Here is a 24,859-nt window from a genome sequence, read left to right on the forward strand (position 1 = left end):
GAGAATTCCATAAATCTTGGAAAAGGCTCATAAATAGTAGCTTAACTATGCTCATCTCTGATAGGGAAAACTTCGTCCCAAAGCCTGCTCTGGAGCTAATGTTGGCTTCTGCCCCTACAGTAATGCGCCATTCTGACTACTTGCAAGATGTTCTACTGAGAATCTCATCAAATGGGTTATCCAAAGCCTTTCTCTCTAGGCTCCACTGTCAACAGACTATGCATGTTAAGTTATTTTCCCAGCATCTGTGCTTACTAGTACAATGCTCCTTGTGCACAAAGCTATGTATGTATGGATCTAGATGGGTGGAGGAGTGCCATCTGTGATTGAGAGAAGCAGCATAGTAAATTGATCCCTGAGCCTGGAGTCAGGAAGACTTGAGTTCAAATCTTGCCAAATACTTGCTAGTGATGTGGTCCTGAGCAAGTCACTTAACTTTTGTCTACCTCTGTTTTCTCCATCGATAACATAGGGTAATAATAGCACCTACTTCCTAGGGTTTTTACCAAAATCAAATAAGGTAATATGTATGATACATTTTGCAAACCTTGAAGCACTGGGTAATTCTTAGCTATTTTTATGAGACAAGAAGGCTAGCCAGGCCTTACAGGATTCAGATCCATGGCTCTGGCTTCAACTCAGCCACAGGCCAGAAGGCTGGATTAACAACAAGGGCAGAGTATTCCAACCCCTCTGCTTGCTGAAGAGAACCAAGCACTGGCCAGCTCAGTACCATGGAGCCCCATTCCTGCTTGGACATGAAACTGCTCTGTTGACCCCTCATCACCCTACTGCTGCCCCTGGCGGCAGCAACCAGTCACTGGAACAATGATGTGCCTCTGGAGCTGATCTAAATGTAATGAATGCTAATGGACATGGCATTTTGCATCCAATTTGCGTTTTGTTCTTTTAGTGTCAGAAGACCCGATCAGCGCTTAGCCGCCATGCTGGCTTCTCCTCTGTGGCACCCCAGGAACTGTATCTTATCTCTGGGTTCCATGTTTTGCTTTCAAATCCCACTCCTTTCTTTTCTGTCTAGTCTTCTGGGTGAGTGCATGCCCAGCCTCACCTGTCATCTTAGTTGGTACAACATAGGGCTGTTGGAGGCCAGACTAGGGTAAGTCACAGTTAGTTGCTGGCTTCTCTTCCCATACTCCACCCCCCTGCATCCCAGTGCTTCTATACTCCGAATTTACCAGAAACATGAGTTTCTCAGAGCTGCAGAGTCTATATCTGTAAAACAGGGGAAATCATCTTTATATTTACTACCTGCCTCACAGGGTTGTTGTAAACTAAATCAGGGTTGTTCCAAGGAAAGTTTGTTGTAAACCACACACACACACACACACACACACACACACACAGAGTAAACTCTTTCTAAATATATAAATATATATGAAAGCTTTTTGTAAATTATATATATTTACATATGTAAACTACATTTACACATAAACTATAAATTTATATATAAAACTATATAGCCTTCCCATATTTATGTTTATGTATATATGTGTGTGTATATATATACATGAAGATGTATGATAAATTATGCATATTTACATATACAAGCTATTTAAATGTATAAACCATAAATTTAAATATAAAACTATATATCTGTCCTATATTTATGTTTATGTGTATATATATACAAAATGGCTTATTGTAAATTCTATATAGAGACTATTTAAATACATAAACCATAAATTTATATATAAAATTATATCTCCTTCCTATATTTATGCTTATGTGTATATCTATGCAGGCTTAATGTAAAAAATATATATATTGACATATATAAACCATGTTTACATATAGATTATAAATTTATATATAAAACTATATATTCTTCTTATATTTATATTTGTGTATATATACATGAAGGCTTATTGTAAATTATATTTATTTACATTTATATTTTAAAATATTTACATATATAGACTGTTTAGATACATAAACTATGCATTTATATATAAAATACGTATCCTTCCTATATTTATGTTTATATGTGTACACACACACATATATATAAATGCATTTTTATTTGGCAAAGGGTGAGAGGAAAGAGGTAGATAAAAGATGCCTAAGATTTAATGTCTCAGTGGACTTTAGAATTAATAGAAAGAGACTTCACAGATCACTTAGTTCTTTTATTTTACAGATGAAGAAGCTAGAATCCAAAGAATTTAATTCACTTGCCCAAGATCACACAGATAAGAACTAGCTCAGCCAGGATTTGAACCTAGGTCTTCTGACACTGCATCTTTCACTACCCCAATAGACAAAGATCCAGGAGTTATTTCTTCCTGATTTGATAATGGTTAAAGATTTTATTTTTAATGTTCTTTGCCTTTCTGAAGAGATAACTGAATGTATCAGAAAGAAAAAGGAATAAAATGGCTGGAAAAGAAAATGACAGAGGCAAAGGAAAGAGGGTGGAACCATCTCCTACTAATACTAGTAATATTTGAACTACCAAAAGGCTGAAATCTCTCAAGGGGCATTATACAGAAGGGTTAGATGAGATTGTTTCCCCTATCTTTATGGAGTATTGAACTAGAAAGGACACACACACACACACACACACACACACACACACACACACACTATAGCTACATGTATTAAAGGCAAATATGAGGAAGGACTTCGACTTCCTGACTGAATGGGTGGTCAGCCTCTGGACCAGATTATTGGGGAAGGTGTTAGAATATCCATTTCTTGGGTGAGTTTTCCTGAAGAAGAGGGCAGAGGATTTTCTCAGCAGAAAGTCAACACTCAGTGATGGGGGAACAAACAATCTGGAGAAGAGAGAGAGACAGCTCCAATATGTACTGGGCTGGGCCAGGAGAATTTGGGGTGAGTCTGGGGTACAGTGTCATTTGTCATTGGGCTACAGGGGCTCTTCAGTTTTGAAGTCACGGATGGGAGGCAGCAGAGTGGGAGAGAGGGATTAAAAGAGACTGGGCTTTTGTTATTTAACCAAAACCTTAAAAAATGTTCTCTGATCCTGCTGTCTAGTGTCGGGCTCCCCTTCTGCTTGATTTTACAGAGGGAGAAGATGTGTGACTTGCTCCCCAAACTTCAAGCCCAGGGCAGTGGTCATACTATCTCCAATTGTGGTGGGGGCGGGGAACAGCATCTGGAGGGGCACTCTCCTGTTTCCCTCCCCCTCCAGCAGATTCCTCTCCCGGTTACCATAGCACAAGGCTGACTTATCTATTAGGAAGCATCTTATCAGATTATTGGGTTTTACCTCCTCCTAATACTGTTTCACCCTGTGGAGAGGAAAGGTGAAAGCACCCAGAAGTGACAGGTAAGCTGGACCCTGGCTCCACCTCATCAAATCAAGAAGCACTAATGATCTAGACTCTGGGCTGAACTCAGAGACCAAAAGAGGTCACATGTGGCTGATGGCCCCCGGCTTTGCAGAGGGACAGAGATCCTTTGAGCACTTGGACCCACTTGCCTCCTCCTAAGAAGGAAAAAGGGGAGGGGAAAACCATTTGCTTCCTTCCTTTGGACATTTCTCCTTTTTTTGTGAGGGCAGTGAGGAAGCTACTGTGGTCCCTGCCTGCAGCTTCAGTTTACATGAATGTCCTTTCTCACAGAGGCTGGAGGTTTGATGGGATTAGGAGAAACTGAACAGGTCATCGCTCCCCATAGCCCCCTTTCAGCTATTCCCCAAGGCTTTGTTTGGAATCCTTTCCATTCAGATAAGGAATTCACTTTTTTTTTCCTCCCTGGAATCACATGACCCTCCACTACCCACTCATTTACTCTAACAATAACCATTGTCCCTGTGAACAAATGGTTTGTGTGAGGGAGAAAAGCTGACAGACAGGCAATGGGAGAGCCTGGCTCCATGAACCATCACTTTATACCAAGTCAGACTTGAGCCCATCGAGCCCTGTGGTAGGCGCTGCAGATATTACTGTTTATTTGGGACCAGGTCAGTGCAGTCATTCAGAATTTACTTTATCTTTCCTTTCTGGCTTGTCTGAGAGGCTGGTGATCTGGTCGTCTCTTGGCACATGGATTTCAAGAGGAGAGAAAGAAGCCTACATGGGGGCTTCGATGTCCAGTGGCCCAGTGGGGTCATTTGGGAGGTTCTGGATTCGACTGGCTTAGATATTAGGAACAGTAGAATAAGTGTCCCTCATCCTCCTCATCCACCTGCAAATCCAAGTCACTTCAGTACACTGTTTCAGAGATGCAAAATGCCAAGGGATTTCCCCACTATTAAAATTTTCTGACTTGCTGAAAAGAAGGGGGAGGGGAGGAAATGATGTGTTTAAGATAGAAGTGTCTTACCAAGAGCTTAAACATGGAAAGGACTTGCTACATTTTAATTATATAACTTCAGTCTAAACTTTTGGGAGCCCTGGGACCAAAAGTTGTTTAGATATAGATGTCTGGGTTTGGACAGCTCCTCACCATTTTCCTTCTCCTCTTCCTATTGCTTGTTCACTGAATTTACCCCAGGCTCCAGGGCTCCCAGTTATAGCCCACTCCTAACCTTGTAAAATGGAGTTCTTATAGACGATTGCTTCTGAGCTAAGCAAGGTATTTCCCCTACAAAGGCTGTAGCATAGAAGGTTTATTTGGGGGGGGGGGGAAAGCAGGCAGTTCATTCCCCCTCCTCTTCTCTCCTCCCAGTGGTGGGTGCCTGGCTTAGTCTAGTCTAATTCACATGCTCAGGGTTCAGATACTGGTTAGAAAAGCCTATATTTGATCTCAGGTCCAAAGTTGACACTCCATTCCTTATATAATCATATGTTTATGTGCTGACTTTGACTGTGGACCCCTGAGAGGACTCCTTCCCTCTTCTGGCAAGTAACTACAGGAAGTTGTATTTACAGGCTTAGGAGAGGCTGCCAGCAAGACCCACAAAGTGCTGGTAGGCATCTAGGCAGGCTCACTCTTACAAGCCATCTATCTCCTTGGCAGCAGAAATACCAGCCCACACTCCATTCCATCTCTCCTACAGTTTGGCCAGTCCTGAGAATAAGGAGAGATGCCTACCCTAGTCTCAAGGGACTCACTTCAACTCCAATTTATTCTTGATCTAACAAATTCTAGCAACCCTGTGGCAGTTCTAGGGATGACTCTACAAAGTAGTGGGAATGGTACTGGCAGGCAACCCATTCCCAGCCCTGCTTAGGTATTGAGTTTTCAAGCTCTTTGCCTATGACACTTAATGTCATGGAATCTAGTGTTCTTGTTTTCCAAGTCCCTGGAATAATGCTATAGCCCTCCATAACAGTAATACTAATGGTAGCATTTCCATAGTGTTTAAGGCAGGGGTCCCTAAACTTTTTACACAGGGGGCCAGTTCACTGTCCCTCAGACCATTGGAGGGCTGGGTTATAAAAACCTAACCCTAACCAGGCAGCAGTATACACAGTGCAGAATCCCCTCCCCCAGATTGTAGCTCACCATGCTGACATCTTCCATTATGCAGCCACATAATCCTTTGTGCAGCACCTCATTCTAAGGTGCCATGCAAAGGATTATGTCACTGAAAGCAGTATTGTATGTGAGCAACGCCTGCCACATACAGTGCACCTTTCACTGACCACCAAAGAAAGAGGTACCCCTTCGGAGGTTTAGACGGGGCTGGATACATGACCTCAGGGGGCCACATGCAGCCCTTGGGCTGTAGTTTGGGGGTCTCTGGTTTAAGATTTGCAAAGTACTTACATGTGCTCTCTCATCTAATCCTCACAAAAATGCTATGAAGTAAGTGCTGCTGTTACTCTCATTTTCCAGATGAGAAACTGAGGCTGAAAGACATTAAATGACTTGACCAGGATGACATAGCCAGTAAATTTCTGAGGCAGAATTTGAACTCAGTTTTTCCTAATTCCAAGTCTAGAACACTTAAACCTGGGCTCTATGCCCCTTAGCTGTCTCTATTGTTGCTGAATATCTGGTCAGGTGGAATCTTATAGTAATCATTGACCAAACTGTTGTTCATGATTTCCTAGATATAACAGCTAGCATGTCTATTATCACCTGAATATTTGTAAAGTGCCTGACAGATATTATCTTGTTTTATCCTCATGACAACTCTGGGAGGAAGGTGCAGTTATTTTTCAAATGAGAAAACTGAAGCAGATGACTTTTCCAAGATCATACAGCTAGTGTCTTCCCATCAGCTCTTCCTTTTTCCAGATCCAGCACTATATCCACTGTATCACTTAGCTACCAAGACATAAACATTTAAGGACAATATTTTAATATATGTTTTAATTCCAAATAATCATAATCTATAGGCTGTGTGGGATTAAATGCTTTTTTAAAAAAGCCATCACAGAAGAAATTGAAATCATGTGAAAACATGACAGGGTACATATGATCATCCCTAGCATGCTTTGTAGTGCCATATTTGTTTAAAGAATGCTTTCAGTGAACTTGTAGAAGATGAGTTTACCTCCTCGTGTTTTATTTAACCAGAAAAGGCAATTATTTTACCTACCTATGCAACAAGCCACAAAATATGAAATATAAAAGAATAATGGCAGGATAGAAGTTTGTCCCAGGACTTTTTAAAATCTGAACTCTATTGAACAGGATGAGTGACATTCAATAATAATAATGATTTATTAACAGCTTGTTCAAGAATTGTTTTTCTCTGAAGTCCATTGAAAAATACGAGAATGAGATGATGATAGTGGTAGCTCACATTTATGTAGGACATTAAAACTTGCAAAGTTCTTTACCCATATTATTTGATCCCCAAACTCGCCCCAATGCCTGCCACTCCCTGATCTCTCCATTGTATGCAAGAGGAAGATAGGTCTCTTATCTTAGTCTTACCCAGGAACAGAATTGCAAGACCTTTTTTACCTGGAATCTATTGACCCAGACTACTCTGCCTGGCTTGGAAGCTATACCTACTCTGCTCTAAGTAGCTGGGACAGTCCATTAACAACAAACTTCTTGCCCCAGTGACGGCTCCTCCCTTTTCTATCCTTTATCCTAAGACAGTAGGGTTATAATTCTTACCCTCTTGAGGATTTAACTCATTTAACTTCATTGTGGAGACTATATCTACTCTGTCACCAGAACACATGTTCAGAGCACTCACTCTGTGCCAAGCACTGTGCTAAGTGCTTTACAATTATTATCTCATTTGATCCTCTTAACCCTATGAGGTAGAGGTTATTATTATTCCCATTTTACAAATGAGGAAACTGAAGCAAACAGAAGTTAAGTGTTTTACCCAGGGTCACATAGCTAGTAAATGTTTGAGGGAATACTTATACTCAAGTCTTCCTTACTCCAGACTCAGTGATCTCTCTACTGTGTAGCTAGCTACTATCAGTTAGGCATCAGATCTAGCAGCCTCAGGACCAAAGTCTCAGATAAGGTCTAGGACCTTAGACAGAGTGAGGCTTCAGACATCAGAGTGATTCCCAAGCAGGGAATCTTCTGACCTGGAATGATGCAAACAAAACAAAACAAAATCTAGTGCTAAATGGAAGTTGACAAGTCTCTGTTAGATATCCTCAGGTACTTCCTGACCCAGATACTTCACCTAGTCCTACTAATGTTTGAGAGAGAACAAACGGATGTCCTATCCATCCTCAAAGCTCCCCTTCCAGGGAAAACTTTAATCAGATGGCATGTCTTCAACCTATGATGAACAAATTCCAACTTACTCTTCTCCTAAGCCCAGTGATGCAATGCTGGCAAGGTCCTAGGTGAAATAGCCCCTTCTGAAACCACTCTTCTGTATCACATTCCTGTCTACTTCAGTCCTACCCTTCAGGAGTCCCTATCCTGTTCTTCCTTCGATTTCCAGTGTATACTCCAGATCCTTTTTCTTTTATCTTAGATTTCTTTTCACACCCCTTCCACCTTCTTGCAGTCATGGAAACCTGGACTTCCCCAGAAGACAGTGAATCTCTGTCAATCCTCTCCAGTAGTAGGACTACCTTTGCCAATGTCTGACACATGAAGTGAAGAGGACAACAGGCATATTCTTTACCCCTGCCAATCTTAAACCTTGCTTCTGCTGCCATCATCCAGTAACCAGTAAACTTTTTGAGTTTAACCCAAGGTCCCTATATCTTGATTGGCAAGATGACTGCCTCTCCTTGCCCACTATTTTAGGAAAAGCCCAGTCATACTTCAATTCACTTCCTATAAAGCCTGGATAACCAGTTTGCCATTGGGTGAATATCATTTCCTTCCCACTCCTCATTCTTTCCTCTTCCAATTTTGGGAGATATGAATCAAATTAAAATCATCTTTATCATTGTTCCTAGATAGGGTATGTCAAGTTATTCCCCCCTTGTCCTTTTCAAAAGTTCATATCCTAGATCACTACTCCTCTTTTTGTGCTGTTTCCTTCTTTAGCATGCAATTTCCTTGAGGGTAGAGACTGTCTTTGCTTTAGTATTTGTTTCCCTAGCATTGAACATATTGCTTGGTACATACTAAGCTCTTAATAAATGTTTTTTTCATTCATTCATACCTTAGATCTAACTTATTGTTGCTCATAGATATTCTATTTCTGTAAAAAAAAAAGCCAATTAGGATAATGAAGAATAGGGGAGTACTGAAAAATGACTGAACAATTCTTGGCACTATATTAGACAATGAAGATAGAAAGACAAAGGTAAAAACAGTCTCTGCTCCTAAGGAGCTTAAAGTATACTGGGAGGAAGAAAAAGCCACAAACATAGATAAGGAAGTACAAAATATATCCTAAATATACAATATTGGGGAGGGGAGGGCAGCCACTAAGAACTAAAGAATAGGAAAAGGTCTCTAAGCTGAGCCTTAATGGGAGTTACTTACATCTGTGTCACCAACAATATACCCAGATTCAGCAACAGGGGTGGAACCAAGCCTTAAAAAGGAAAATGACCTTCTTGTGTCAGTCTCTATGATTAGATCTAGTCACTATGAGTCCAGAGACTTAGGGGTTGAAGGAAGAGCTGTGACATATATTATATTTCCATGTGTAAATGTCATCTTCTCAAGTAAACTACAATTGCATTATGAGCAGGGATTATGTCTTATCAATTTTCATATACTTCCTACCTCCAGAGTTCCTAGAGCTCAGTGCTGAGCATTTAGTAGGTATTAATACTTTCTTGTTCACTAAATGAATGGTAACAGAAATTATATGTTTATGGAAAGGATGGCCTGCTGTGTACCATGGTATAAGGCATGAATATAGTTTGGCTCATCAGAGTTGAGTTAAAAGCCTGATATTCATACAAAGAGTCCTGTGAAGTGAACTTAGCTAATCTTTTGCAGATCCCCAGTAATACTTGGGCAACCCTGACCATATTATTTCCCATACCAGTTACTCTTTCTTTCCTCTCCTTCCTCAAATGCCTGAACAGAGCTTTCCTATGGGAGCAGTGGTAGTTTAGTCTATCATTCTCCCCACTCCCTCCTATAATCTTGCAGAGAAGATTGGCTCAAAGTCATATGGCCTGGTAGATGCTTCTCTGGGTTCCCTCATTGTCTGGAAAGTAGCTGCTTTCTTCCCTTCTCTTATTATGGACAAGACCCTGTGTGCTGTCTGAGATATCAAACTCTAATTCTTGCCCTCTTATCTTGTCCTCCATCCTGCAGCTCACTACCTGTGTCTCTTTTAGGAACAGAACACAGCTGGCCAGTGGCTCCATTGCTCCCATGGATCCCTTGAACCTGTCCTGGTATGATGATGACCTGGATGGCCGGAATTGGTCGCAGTCCTTGAATGGCTCTGAGGAAAAGACAGACAAGCCCCACTACAACTACTATGCCATGTTGCTCACCCTGCTCATCTTCGTCATTGTCTTTGGTAACGTGCTAGTGTGCATGGCTGTGTCTCGAGAGAAGGCCCTTCAGACCACAACCAATTATCTAATTGTCAGCCTTGCTGTGGCTGACCTCCTCGTGGCCACACTAGTCATGCCCTGGGTCGTCTACCTGGAGGTAAGTCTATGTCCTTCCCCTCCATTTTTCTCTTTCCATACTCTTACTCCCTTCAAGAGTCTTGGTATCAATATTGGATTCAAGGTTCTAAACCCAGTTCCCATTATCAAATCACCATATGGCCTCAGCAGCCTTCCAGGTTTCATTTTCCTTCCCTTGTAAAATGGAGAGAGATATATTTCCCCCTTCTCAAACTTCTCCTTTTTAGTGGAATATTCAGGACGTGGCTAATTCCATAGCTCTGGGTAACACAGTGGAGATTTAGAAACCCTAGCATTACAAGGTGTGAGAACCACTTTAGGAGAGAGATGGATGCTTTTCTTTCCAAGTCTCTCATCAGACTCCTGAAGGGGATTTGGCAGGAACTAGCTTAGGCTGGGTGGATCATCTTGGCCCCTTCTATCAATCATTTAAAGATTTATTGCTTGGATTTTGCTTGTGTCCTTTGTTTTTGTTGGAACCTTTTTTTCCCTCCCCTCCCAAAGAAACCTCAACTGTCCTCAAGTTTGAAGTAGAAAAAATGAGGGGGTTAACTCTCCAGAGATAGTCTTTCATAGCAGCATCAATTTAGGGATGTGGGAAGGGATGATAGTCATTGGGGCTTCAAGTTGTCATCTTGGTACCATTTGAATGGAAGGAATTTGTTTAAAAGTAAGCTCTGACCCCTGGAAATTGTGGAATCAGTAGCTATGGAGTGTTCCCAGACATGCTTTTTCCCTGGCTGCACTTTCTGACCTCTCTTGTACCTTCTGAACTAGCTGTGTGGTAATTGAAAGAGAATTAGAAGGGGGGGGAGCGGTGCAGCTAGTTAGCACACTAGTTAAAGTGCCAGAACTTGAGTTGGGAGGCCCTGGGTTCAATTCTGGCCTCAGACACTGCTGAGACTCTGGGCAAGTCACTTAACCCTAACTACCTAGCCTTGCCTTTCTGTCATGGAGTTGTTACTAGGACAGAAAGTAAGGGTTTAAAAAAGAAAACAAGACTGGGGAAGACTTGCCATAGATGGCAGGATTTTAATTGGAAGTTAAAGAAAGCCAGAGAGGTCATTAATTCAAGTCTTGACTTTAGACCCAGAGCTCTTTCCACTGCACTTAGGTTCCAGCCCCTAAACTTTATTTCTTTTCCCCTGACCTAATCAGGACCAATTTCATTACACACAGCTCTGCCTAAAGATCCCTAGAGACAAAGCAGAGACCAGTGCTGAAAGAGAGCAGCTGCAGCAATTGGCTAATGTAGGACAAGGTAGTCCCTTGTATCACCCTAGGGTGAGGGTGGGAGTAGTGGGTCATGAAGGAACTGCAAAAGAGAGAGATGGGTAGCCAATTTCTGCTCATGAGGCTTCTTCTCTGGGATTCACAGACTCGGGGTGGAGAGGTTAAGTTATGAGGAGTGGATCAGATGGATTCACCTATGCACACATTGATAGATGCAGCTGCTGTCTGAGCCCCTTAGCAACTCTGGGAGCACAATGGCTCAGAGGGTGGCTGAGGGAGAGGATACCTTCTGGTGACTGGTCCAGCCCTCAGGCAAACAGGCCAACTGTAAGGGGTCAGTGTTCTAGAAAGTTTCTATGGGCCAGAATCCAGATCACTGAAATAGTGACCTCACTCTCAACCAGACCCTAATGGAAGAGAGTGGAGTTCTCCTACACCAGAGAACAGGCAACTCTCCTTCTTGCTCTGGCTTTTAAAAGCAGAAAGACAAGTGAGACAACCTCAACCCCAGCCAGGGTAGTTATAACTAAAGTTTTGCTATCCCAATGTTCTTAAGGGAAGATAGTGTGATTATTCTGATGGCTTCAATCATAGAGCTAGCAGAGTAAACCTCCAAGGTTTTGGTGAACACATAGTCTATGTAGGTGCCAGGAATGCTTGTTCCTACTAGCATTCCTCAGTTGGACTTGTCTTAAAAAAAGCATCGTCCTTATTAGTCTGTCCCATCATGTCCCCAGTCTCCTCGTCGGTTCCCTTTCCCATGCCTTGTTTTCTCTGCATGTAATCCTGGTACATCTCAGTTATAATATGGAGCTGACCAAACAATGTCTCTAATCTATTATCAATGACTAGAACGTGTACAGTTTTCTTTTGGAAGATCAGGTTGGCACCAGATTTAATATTCTTTAAGATGTTAGTCACTACCATGAACACAAAATAGACTTGGGGTATGATTTGCCAGAGTTAATTTACATCTAGATAATTCATTGGCAACTGTATCCATTCCACAGTCATATTGGTTAATATCCCCAGAACATTGTCTATCATCCCTGCCCTGTATTATAAATAATACAGTAGCCCCAATAAATGGCAATTATTCCTAGCATAGAAGACCAAAGTATTAGTTGTAAGATGTTTCCCATTAGATCTTTTCTAGGCTCTAACTGGCAGAAGTTAACAGTTAGAAAATGGTTGTAGTCCCCACAAGCTTTGCTTCTAGCTAGATAGGATCCAAGATGGCTAGATCCTATCATTGACAGCCCTTGTACAGCCTCTTCCTCAGGTTTTGTAACTGACCAGAGTGGCAGTTGGTAACTGACTTACTCTCCCCTCTACAAGGAATCAAGATGTTTTTGATCCTGAGTGGAAACTGCTAGGCAGAGTCAGTGACAAAGGCTGTTAGCCTCAGGAGTTGTAATTGACAAACAACTTCACAACTGACAGTTGATGACAGTTGGTGACAGTTAGTCACTAAAGTGTTTTTTTTTAAATAAATGGGGTTCTTTTAAATCTGGGGTGCCAACTGTCTTAAAAAAGATAAAAGGAGGAAGGTTTGTGCCCCAATGGGAAGTTTGGACTTTTGGTATGGAGAGAGAGAAAGAGAAGAGAATCCCCTTCTCAAAGTGGGGTTCAGGGGAGATAGCAGATGTAATGGGTTGGCTCAGAGAGAGGAAAGGCGGTTTGAAGATCTTCTCCCTTCTACCTTCCCTCCTTAGGTAAAGCTGCTTTCCTCAATTCACTCTTGTCCCTCTTGTCCCCCCTCCACTACTCGAGACCAAAGGGTCTCCCCTTGATCCGTTCACTCACACTCAATTTGGGGAACAGATAACATTTAATGTTAACGTAATCAGATAATACAAAAGGAATAATGGGCAGGGAAGAATGGGAAAAAGAAAGTGGGGAAAGGGGGTCCCTGTCTCTATCTAAACCCTTTCCCCTCCTTCCTCCAGTTTGTCGGGAACTCAGGTCTTGGCAGCTTGAGCCCCCTGAGAGAAAGTCAGGTTGATTCACCCCTAGGCAACAGGAGCTGAGGTAAAGTCTGCTCAGGTTTCTCTTCAGAAAATCCCTTTAGTTGGGAAGTGTAGGGGGGGAAGATTTCTAGTCACCAGCAGGAAAAGTGGGTAACCCTAAGAAAAAAGTCTTTTTCCACCTTCTCTCTTTGGCTTCTCATGACCGAGAGAGCTTCACTGCTCTCCCAGCCAGTTTTCACTCCTGGGGCCCTTCCCCCATCAAAGTGATCAATTTCACATACCCTTCAGCTTGGCACTTTTTTCTCTGGTGCCAGCCTCTGTCACAGGCTCTATTCAGACCGTTGGCTTGGTTCCAGTTAGGTAATACAGTAGATAGAGGGATGAAGTTGGAGTCAATAAAATCTGAGGTTAAATCTCTCCTCAGGCACTTACTATGGTATTACCCTGAGCAAATCACTTCACTTCTCTCTGCCCCAAATGTAAAATGGAGATGATAATAGCACCTGTCTTACAAGATTGTTGTGAGAATCAAATGAGATAATATACATAAAGTCCTTTGCACATCTTAAAGTGCTAGATAAATGTTTAGCTATTGTTTTAATCATCATTATCATCATCATTCTTATAGCTTCACTCATTAGGCATCACTGTCTATGGTAACAACCTGTATTGTAGAACTTTAAGGCTGAGGGAGTTTAAATGTCCCAACCTGTCCATCATTCTGCTCACCATTAAAATATTTACAAAGCTTTTCCTTGGCAGCACCTCAAAGAAGATAGTAATAAATTACCATTTCCATTTTGCAGATGAGGAAACTGAGAGGTTGATGGACTTGCCTCTGGTCACACAGTTACCATCACAGTAAGCTATAAACCCAGGTTTCCTGACTCCAAATCTAGGTGCTTTTTCATGGTATGATAGTTCATGACAAGAGAGGCTACACTGCTTACAAGCCAGATCATACTGAATCCATCCCAGAGAGACAGAGGAAGAGCTTATTTCTTACAGATGACCTAAGAAAAAGATGTCACAATCTCCCTTAGTCATGTGTTTCATCGTCCTATAACTGATCAGTACTGAGAAGTACTTGCTTAGAGTTGACCTAAATCCATCTTCTCCAATCAAAGCCAATGTCCATGATATAACCCCTATTGAAAAGAACCATTGTCCACAGGGAAGAGGAGTCCCTTCTCTCTTTGGGAAATGGACATATTTAATATCTATCATTTATATTGAATATTAGGGCAGTAGATGTAAAAAAACAGAGATCGGCTTATCCTAAGGTTAGAGGGCTGCCCAGCAGAGGCTAGAAAAAGCAGCTGTTTATAGCAAAAAGGTGAGAATTTTGTACCTGGTGTAAGAAACATTCTATTAGCATAAATTATTCCCCACTCCCCACACCACCCACCTCAGACACTGCTATATAGTCCCAAATAAACTGGCTTACTCCCTTCAGAACTGTGGGAAAGAAGCAATGAGAAGTGAAAGATAAGATTGGCATACTAGAGATCATTCTGTCTATGCTTGATTTGGAGTCAAAGAACTCTAGATAAAACCTTGGCACAGGCCTGGAGTCAGGAGAATCTGCTTCAGTTTTGGCTTCAGATACTTCCTAGCTGTGTGACTCTAGTCAAGTCACTTAACCCCAATTGCCTAGCAACTTGCCCTTCTATCTTAGGTGTAACAGTTAAATTAGTTTCTCTAATAAAAGTATTATATTTTTAGAGGTTTATTAAAGATTATTAGAAATCAAGGAAATAAGAAATTACAAAATAAGAAAAGCACATGTCTCAGGCTGAATAGCCCATTCACAGCCACTTACTCTACATCTTGAGAGACACATGTGCTTAGAAGTGGAAGCAGAGAGTGAGTCCGTGGTACAGTCAGCTTAAATACAAATTTTGTTCTCATCCCAGGTAGGGATTCAGGTGAGATTATAGGGAATTCTGGGAACTGCCAAAGACTTCTGGGGATTGAAGTCTGGGGTTCAAATCTCCATTTTTACATAGGTAAGGGCTTAATAAAAACCCTTGTCTGTATCACTTATTACTTTATTTGATCACAAATCACAAACTTTCTGGGCTTCAATTTCCTCAACTGGCAAAAGTGGATACATTCTAAATCTCTAAACCTATGATTCTATGAGTCAGAAGCCACATATGAAAGTCTGGACTAATGATCTTTGGATTCTTTTGATCATACGCTCATTTTTCAGTCATGTTCAACTCTTCATGACTCCATTTGGGACTTTCTTGGCAAAGACATTAGAGTGATTTGCCATTTTCTTCCTCAGCACATTTTATGGATGAAGAAACTGAGGCTAACAGGGTTAAGTGATTTGCCCATGGTGACACACTTAGTAAGGATTGGGGCAATATTTGAACTCAGAAAGATGAGTCTTCTTGACTTCAAGGCCAGCATTCTATCCACTGTGCTACTTAGCTGTCCTCATTAGTCAAAATGTTTTTTCTTAGTTTATGCTGGCAGCAGGGTGTCAGTCTCAGAACAGGGAACAAGGGAGAAATGAGTCCTGTAGTGGGTGAAGGGAAGATGCAGTTGTATTAGAAATTGCCCCTTGATCTACCATCACCTTGATTCCAACCCACAATTAGTTGATCATGCATCTCAAGGACTCCTGGCCACCTTGTAGACTCCTGATCCAGAAGAGAATGTGTGCTGTGATATGGGACGTGAAGTCAGGAAAGCAACTATAGCAATTGTGGATTGCCCCTGTAGTTCAGCCAGACTTATTTATCCAGCCAGAGTCCTCTGGGGCACAGGTGTCTGGTTCACTGTCTGAAATTCAGAAATCAAATGACCAGAGATCCCAGGGGCTCCTTGGTGCTCCTTTGGCTTTGCCCTGCTCCCTTGTCAAGCCAGCCTTAGAAGGTCCCAGAAATTGCTCATATTTTCATGCTCCCACTTGGGGTTTATAAGGAAGAGCCTTGGCATAAGCTTACAGATCAGGCCTACCCCTAAGAGAAAGTCTCTAGCATGGCTCCCTTTCAAAGACATAACTATAAATCTTAGTAACTAGGCATAAAGAATCAGAGTAATCTAGATGGATAGAATGTTGGACTTGCAGTGAGGAAGGTTTAAGTTCAAATCCCAACTTGGGCACTGGGGCAGACCATCTGCAAGGGAGTTAGGGTATGGAGTGGGCAGGGGTCAAGAAGGAGAGGGAGAAACACAGATACAACAGACAGTCTGACCATGGGTACAGTCCAAGGAATAGACCTGCCCCCTCCCTGACATTTCCCAGTTCGCTCAGCCCACAAACCCACACTTTCCCTGGACCCACTTTGCCCCCAACTTCCTCAAGATTGTCAGCAAGTTGAGGCTTCTGAGGCATGAGGTGTAGAGATGGTGGTCTGTTGATTATAGTAGAAAGAGAGTGCGTCCCCTCCAGGAAATACTTAAGCATTAACATCAGTACCTAAGACAATGTCTTGGCTTACCTACCCTAGTAACAGGCTGCTCCCTAGAGGAACATATATTCTAGAGGAACAATAGAATTATGGCTATCCTGAACCTTAAAGGTCATCTAGACAACCTGTTTAAATCTAAGCTCCCAGATACTTAAATCCCTCTAAGGCCCTCAGATTGCAAACTCAGACCTGTAAGAAATCAGGCTTGAATAAAGCAAGAGCATCAACAACCTACATCAGTATGGTATCATGGAAAGCACTAGACTGAAGCACTGGGCTGAATTCTAGACTTAGCTCTTTCAGGAACTGTCCATGTGAACTTGGGTTCACATGTGAACTATATCAGGTGAACTATATCACCTCTCTGGGCCTCAGTTTCCTCATCTGTAAAATTAGGAATGATTGCTAAGATCTCTTCCAGGCATACAATTCTATGGGTCTACTTAAGTCCTGGGTACCAATGTTATATTTGAAATAGTATTGGATCAGAGATCAGGAACTCCTGAGTTCAAATCCTGTTTCAGACACAATGTATTTCATTTTCTTTTTCTGTGAAATGGTGATAATATTCGCACCTTCCTCCCACATATAACCTATATAAAGCCCTTTGTGAACCACAAAATGCTATATAAATGCTAGCTATTATTATTTTTATTCTCTCTAAACTCTTTTGACTACCTCATTAGCCTTGGGTTTAACTGATATCTTTAGGCAGATGATACCTAGATGTAGAGACTAGATCTCTTTCTCTCTTGAGTTTCAATTCTGCCTCACTAACTACCTATTGGACATTTCAAAGTGGCTTCCTAATGGACACCTCAAATTCCACGTCCAAGATAAAACTCATCTTTACCCTAAAACCTTATACCCTCCCTGCTATCAAACTTCCCCATTTCATTTCTTGTCTCACACCATTCTTCTAGTAATCTGAGTCTATAACCTAGAAGTCATCTTCAGTTCCTTGCTTCTCATCACCCAACATATCTAATAACTTGCCAAATCTTACCATTTCTCCCCAACCCACTTTATCTCCTCTATCCATCCCTTTCAATCTACTTACAAAGTCATCACTTTAATTCAGTTTGATCTACTAAATGGATCTCCCTACCTCAAATCTTTCTCCTCTCTAATCTATCCTCTGTTCAGGTGACAAAGTAATAAGTATAGACCTGATTTTGTCATTCCCCTGCTTGATAAACTTCTATGGCTCCCTATTTCTTCTGGGACAAAATAGAAAACCCTTTGTTTGACTTGGGGCAACCTATCTTGCCAGCTTCATTATATATCATCTACCCTTTCCATACTCTATGGTCCAGCCAAAATGGACTTTTCTCTGTTATTCACACAGAGAATGTCATCTTTTATTTCCATGCCTTTTCATTGTATTCTATCCTTATTTCCATTTCACTGAATCCCTAGGCAGTTCAGCCTGAGAGGATGAGAAAGAGAGAAATCAGTACTTGTTGTCTAACTGAAAGAACCTGAGTTCCATGAGGGCAAAGATCACTGCATTCTTATAATTATGTCCCTAGTGTTTGTCTGAGGCTTAGTATATGCTTAATAAATGTTTGCTGGTTAACTGATTAATTACTATGAGGAAATCTCTAGAAATATATATGTTTGTATATGTATATACAAAAGTTAGTCATCCCCCTCAAGGAGATTATATTCTAATAAATAGGAGATAAAATATATATAACTTGAAATAGCAAGGGAAAGCCACAGGGATGTCAGATAAATTGATCTACAAGGCAACAAATTGACAATTGTTTTCAGGAACAATGACAATATGGTAGCATTGTTCTGATATTCTGAGACCCAAGCAAGAGGTGGCAAAAGGAAGGACATAAATAAGCAAATGACAATATGGATGGAATGGATGACTTGCAGGTATATAGATCTGGGGGTCACTACATAAAGTGGTCTAGCTGAATGGGGATTTATTCCTTTATTAATCAAGACAGCTAGACCCCAGGGTAGGTGTTTCAAGGTGAAGTTGCTTAATTCTTCTATAGAAATGGTGGCATTTTTCTGGCTGTCAAGTCCAAAAATGTTATTCTAGATAGGACAGCAATAGAGTGAATGGCAAGATAGTTGGCCTGATTGGCTGGTTGGGATATGGAATGGGATCACATGGAGAAAATCTTAATATATTCACCAGTTCTCTTTCTTTCCTTGAAGCCTAGGGGGGATTGGAAAGGGGAAGGAAAGTGAATAAGCATTTATTAAATGACTACTATTTACTAGAGACTGTGCTGAGAGTTTTGTAAATATTACCTCATTTAATTCTCAAAACAACTTTGTGAGGTAAATAATATTATTATCCTAATTTTTACAGATGAGAAAACAAGCAGGCAGAAGTTAAGTGATTTGTCCAGGATCACACAGCTAGTGAGTGTCTGAGGCAGTATTGGAACTTGTCTTCCTGATTCCAAGTACAACATTCTTACCCACTACATCAGCTAGCTGCCTTAGTAATGTGTCCTTTTTCACATAGATAAATATAAGATGCCCCATCACTGTTGGCATAATGCCCAAATCACTTTCCCTAGAGAAAGCTTCTAGGATTGAGAAGCAGATGCCAGCTAATGAGGGCTGTGCAAAGTGTCCCTTGCAGGTAAAAAATGCTCCTGTTCTGATGCTTTCCCCCTACTTCTCCCTCTCCTCTTTCCACAGTCCTTATGATGGCCCATCTACCTGTCATTCAGATATCATTAAAGAGCCTCCCCCCATCTTGTTGGCATATCTCTCTCCCAAACAGCTCCCAGTGAAGATCAGGAAACCCAGGAGAAGAATCTTCAAGTCATCTTTCTAATTTCAGAACCCAAACAATAATGCCCTGGGGGGAGGTTTCCTGTCTTCTAAGAAGAGGCCTCTCTCCTCAGCATCTGGTGATGGCTGCTACATTGCCCACCATCGGGCTTAAATGCTGAATTTGGTTTCCTGTCCCAGAGCCTGAGAAAGCAGTGACTGGAACAGGACAAGTTATAATTAGTCCCCACATTATGACATATGTCAGAGTCAGCACTACTCAACTCCATTTCTCAGGGAGGGAGAGGGAAACATTTCTTTAATGCCTCTTCTATTATTTTATTATTCTATTGTTATAAGCAAAAAAAAAATCAGACCAGGTCTGTGGGCTTCTTGGGAAAATTGTCCCTTAACCTTCTTCTCACCTTCCCTGAGGTCTACATGCCTTTCAAGTAGAGATAATGCTTTCATTACAGCATTGAGGGTGTGGGTCAGTGCTAAAAGCCTTTCATTCTTCTTTAGGTTCTGTTACTGACTCTATGGACTGTCTCCACCATGTCCCAGAAGCCTTTTCTCCCTGAAAGATCACTCTACCCTTGCAGACCTTTCCTTTGATGGCCAATTCCTCCTAGAACTTCTCTTTAAGGAAAATGCTCAGGCCATCGTCATTTACATCTTCAATCCTCTCTGAATTCCATTCCTGATTCTATGAACTTTCTTCACTATGCCCCTGCACAGTATCATTCCTCTTCCTCTCTTCTTCCCCTTTCCGTTTTTATTATGTGTTATCTTCCTCCAACAGAATATAAATTCCTTTAGGGCAGGGTTTGAGGGTTGTTTTTTTTTTTAAAAATTCTTATCTGTATTCTAGCTTAGTACAGTTCCTGGCATATAGTAAGGGCTTAATAAATGTTTATTGATTAGACAGAGGAAGCATTTCCTAACAACAAAGGCTCTAAGATGTTAAAATAGGACCAAGGCAAGGTTGTGACATCATCTTTGGCACTGTGGAAAGACAAATGAATTAGATTTGGCCCTATCAGTTACTGGATGTGTAACATGGGGTGAATCACTTAATTTCTTTGAACCTCTGTTCTGGTGTTAAATCAACAAACATTTGTTAAGCTTTACTTGTGTAATGCAAGTAAAAAAAAAAAAAGAGTCCTTGACTTCAAAGAGCTTATATTCTAATGGAGGAAGATAAATCCCAAAGGGATCTGAAAAGCATTGAGTAGAGGAACAGGATAGGAAAAGAAGATACCTGTATGTGAACATGAGCAAAAAGTCTGGAAAATGAAGAATGACTGGTCTGAGGTTCATTCTCAAAATGGAGAGAACCTCCATTTGGAACTCACCAATGAGAAAGATTCACATATGGGAGAAGAAGGTCAGAAGGATAGGAGAAGGCAGCTGAAACATGGTGGCCAAGTCTGGACAGAGAAGTATAATTGGTCTGGGCTCTTCCTCAAAATGGAGTTTTGGAAGGAATTAATCAATGGGAGAAAGTGTGGTGGAAAAAACTCTGGTCTTGGGGCACTGGTGATAGGAGCTTGATGACACTAGTAGTGGGTCTGTAGCCTCATCCCAGTAATGATAACTTGGTGGAAAGGCTATGGTTTGGGGAGATCCTAGAGCCTGTTGCTAAGGACAACATGTCTATCTCCTAAAAAATCAATTAGTCACTAGATATTTATAGTTACATGGAGAATGCCATATATTTCCATCTTTGGTGTAAATTCATGGTCATTGATCGCCAGACAAAATAGCTTAGAAGCCTGAGTGAGCGGTAGAATGACATAGAACAGCATAACATGATTTTGGAAAGGAATTTGACAGTTTTTAATATTGAGTTTGTGGAAAACATGGTGAGATAAGGGCTAGACTAGATTAACATTAGATTCAGAATTGATTGCATGACCACACTCAAGGAATAATTTACATGAAAGGACATTTCCATTGAAATGTTCCACAGATCTGTGCTTGACCTTATGTTGTTTAACATTTTTATTAAGGACCTTAGATGGGGCAGCTAAGTGGCTCAGTGACCTGAGGGCCAGGCGGGGGGAGTTTCAAGTTCAAATCTGGCCTCAGACACTTCCTAGCTGTATTACTCTGGGAAAGTCACTCAATCTGAGTTGCCTAGCGCTTATTGTTTTTCTGCCTTAAAACTGATTTAGTATTGATTAATTCTAAGACAAAAAATTAGGGTTCTTTTTTTTAAAAAAAATGACCTTGGATACAGATATGAGTGGCATGTACCTCCTTTAGAGGAGGGACCGAGGCCCTCTTTTTCCTTATGTCTTTGAATCTCCAGTGCCTGATGAATGTCAGGAACTACTTAATAAATGTTCATTTGATTGATGGCATGCCCATCAGATGTGCAGATGCCATGAAGTTGGGAGGGACAAATAACATTGGATAATAGAGCCCAGATACACAAAAGAAAAAGGTTAGTACAGTGGGAAAAGATCTAGGGGTCTGACTGGACAGTAAACTCGATATGTGTCCACCAAAAACTTTCATGTAATCTTAGGCTTCTTTAATAGGTTGAAGAACTCTAAAACAAGGGAAATAATGACTCTGATATATTCTGCCCTAGTTATCACATAACTTTATTATTATGCTTAGTTCTGGGAGCTATGTTTTGTGAAGGCCATAGACAGAATAAAGCAGGGCTTTTTTCTCTTTCCAGGTGGTAGGAGAGTGGAAGTTCAGTCGGATTCACTGTGATATATTTGTTACTCTGGATGTAATGATGTGCACTGCAAGCATCCTCAACCTTTGTGCCATCAGCATCGACAGGTGAGAGCACAGCTCAGCTGGCAGGGGCAAGGGTCCAAATGAGTCATTCCTCTGCATGCTGCTCTCTGTTTTTTTCTTTTCTTTCTTTCTTTCTTTCTTTCTTTCTTTCTTTCTTTCTTTCTTTCTTTCTTTCTTTCTTTCTTTCTTTCTTTCTTTCTTCCTTCCTTCCTTCCTTCCTTCCTTCCTTCCTTCCTTCCTTCCTTCCTTCCTTTCTTTCTTTCTTTCTTTCTTTCTTTCTTTCTTTCTTTCTTTCTTTCTTTCTTTCTTTCTTTCTTTCTTTCTTTCTTTCTTTCTTTCTTTCTTTCTTTCTTTCTTTCTTTCTTTCTTTCTTTCTTTCTTTCTTTCTTTCTTTTTTTCTTTCTTTCTTTCTTTCTTTCCTTCTTTCCTTCTTTCTTTCCTTCTTTCTTTCTGATTTCTTGATGGGACTGTGAGCAATAGGAAGCTGGAAGAATGAGCCCAGAGTATATTTTTGTCAATCAGTAATTAAAATATAGGAATTTATTAAGTGATGAGTTTTAATTTCAGTGTCTATCTTAACAAAATCCCTTGTCTATGATCTCTTTTTCTCCACTTTAATAGCCAAAGCCCTGGTTACAGGCCGTCTGCACCCCACATCTAGACTATTGACAATAAATAACCTTCTGATGGTCTCCCTTCCTTAAGTGTCTCCCCACTCTAGCCTATCTTTCACTCAGCTGTCAAACTAATATTTCTAAAATGTGGGGCTGACCATGTCACACCTGCCCCAATTCAATAAGTTCCAGTGGCTCCCTATTACCTCCATGATCAAATATAAAATCCTCTGGTTGTTATTTAAAGCATGTCACAGGTAGGAGCTAGATGGATCAGTGGATTGAGAGCTAAGCTAAGATAGGAAGTCTTGGGTTCAAATCAGACCTCAGATGCTTCCTAGCTAAGTGAATCTGGGCAAGTCATCTGACCCCCTATTGCCTAGACCTTACCACTTTTCTGCCTTGAATCCAATACACAGTATTGATTCTAAGATGAAAGGTAAGGGTTAAAAAAATTTAAGCTTTTCACATCTTGGCTCCTTTCTACCTTTCCAGACCTCTTAGATTTTATTGCCTCCTTTGAACTCTGAGATGTTATTGAGTCACCTACAAGGGACATCTTACTATTCATCACTCATTTGGAGACTCACTTGGAGACTTGTTCTTGGCTTTCCTCTATGGCTGGAATATTCTTTTTCCTTACCTCTGCCTCCTGGCTTCCATTGTTTTCAAAACCAAATTCAAATTCTAGTTCCTATAAAAAACTTTTTTTTCTGGTAGTACCTTCTCACTGAGATTATCTTCCTTCATACTCTATTGATCATATATATATATATTTTTCATCAATCAATCAACAAACATTTATTAGGTGCTTACTTTGTGCCAAGCACCATGCTAAGCTCTGATGATGGAAAAAGAGACAAAAGGCTGCCCCTACCCTCAAGGAACTTATAATCTAATGGGCAAAATAACATGCAAACCAATATATACAAAGCAAACTATATATATATATATATATATATATATACACACATATATATATATGCATATATATATGATAAATGGGAAATCATTAACAGAGGAAGCAGGGAACTCGTTTGTTTGCCAACTCCCCATTAAAATGTGAGCTCCTTGAGGGCAGATGCTATGCTTTCCTTTATCTTTCTTTGTATTCCCAGATCATATAGTAATCATATAATAAATGTTGACTGAATTAAGCACTATGATGGACTCTATATAAGATTCAAACAAACAATTCATTTCATCTAAGCAGACATTTATTGAGTGCCTGCTATACGATAGGCATTATGCTAAAGGGTGAAGACACAGACTAAAATAAAATGAAACAATTCCATTCTCAAAGAGCTTACATTCTGTTGGGAGAAGAGAGAGTCCACCAAGGATCATAAGATCATAGATCATAGGCTGGAGCCATCTTGTAGAAAAAGAAAGACATGAGTTGGGCCCTGAAGAATAGGTGAGTGAGTAATCCAAGAAGCAAGATAGAGGGGGCAGCTGGGTGGCTCAGTGGATGGAGAGACAGGCCTAAAAAACAGGAGGTCCTAAGTTCAAATCTAGCCTGAGATACTTTCTAACTGTGTGATCCTGGGCAAGTCACTTAATCTCCATTGCACAGCTCTTGGAGTCAATACACAATTATGATTTTTTTTGAAACCCTTAACTTCTGTCTTAGAATCAATACTATGTATTGGTTCCAAGGCAGAAGAGCAGTCAGGGCTAGGCAATGGGGGTTAAGTGACTTGCCCAGAGTCACACAGCTAGGAAGTATCTTAGGCCCCAATATTGATTCTAAGATGGAAGGGAAGGGTTTCTTTAAAAAAAAAAAACAAAGAAGAAGCTAGTTGGTATCAGAAAGTGGCACTTTTGATAACTCTCTCACCCCACCATCCCCACTACTTTAGGTACACAGCAGTAGCTATGCCAATGCTCTACAACACCCGCTACAGCTCCAAGCGCCGTGTTACCGTCATGATCACCGTTGTCTGGGTTCTGTCCTTCGCCATCTCCTGCCCACTGCTTTTCGGGCTCAACAACACAGGTAAAGCCAGCCATGTCTTCCTGGTGCACCTAATAGGCCCAGTTATACCAACTTGGATGAAGATGTCTTTTAGATACTGAGCAGGGGGATACCCATGCTTTCAGGGTGCTACTTGTGTAGCAAATTATAGACAGACAGTATTTCTTCATTTAAAATACTTCATTATTTGACCAGTAAAGACATC

At 40.9% G+C, this 24,859-nt stretch overlaps 1 protein-coding gene across 2 annotated transcripts in view; it reads left to right on the forward strand.

Moving 5' to 3' along the window:
• DRD2 (dopamine receptor D2) overlaps positions 1-24,859 on the forward strand; it is a 104,443-nt gene that overhangs the window by 62,586 nt on the left and 16,998 nt on the right. For both annotated transcript variants that reach the window (XM_016433856.2, XM_016433855.2), the window contains exons 2-4: positions 9,618-9,939; positions 21,995-22,104; positions 24,539-24,675. In XM_016433856.2, coding sequence (XP_016289342.1) covers positions 9,655-9,939; positions 21,995-22,104; positions 24,539-24,675 — 532 coding nt within the window. In that variant the 5' untranslated portion in view covers positions 9,618-9,654. The remainder of the gene's footprint in view (positions 1-9,617; positions 9,940-21,994; positions 22,105-24,538; positions 24,676-24,859) is intronic.

Source organism: Monodelphis domestica, chromosome 4 (genome assembly GCF_027887165.1).
Source record: "Monodelphis domestica isolate mMonDom1 chromosome 4, mMonDom1.pri, whole genome shotgun sequence".
Taxonomy (NCBI): Eukaryota; Metazoa; Chordata; class Mammalia; order Didelphimorphia; family Didelphidae; genus Monodelphis; species Monodelphis domestica.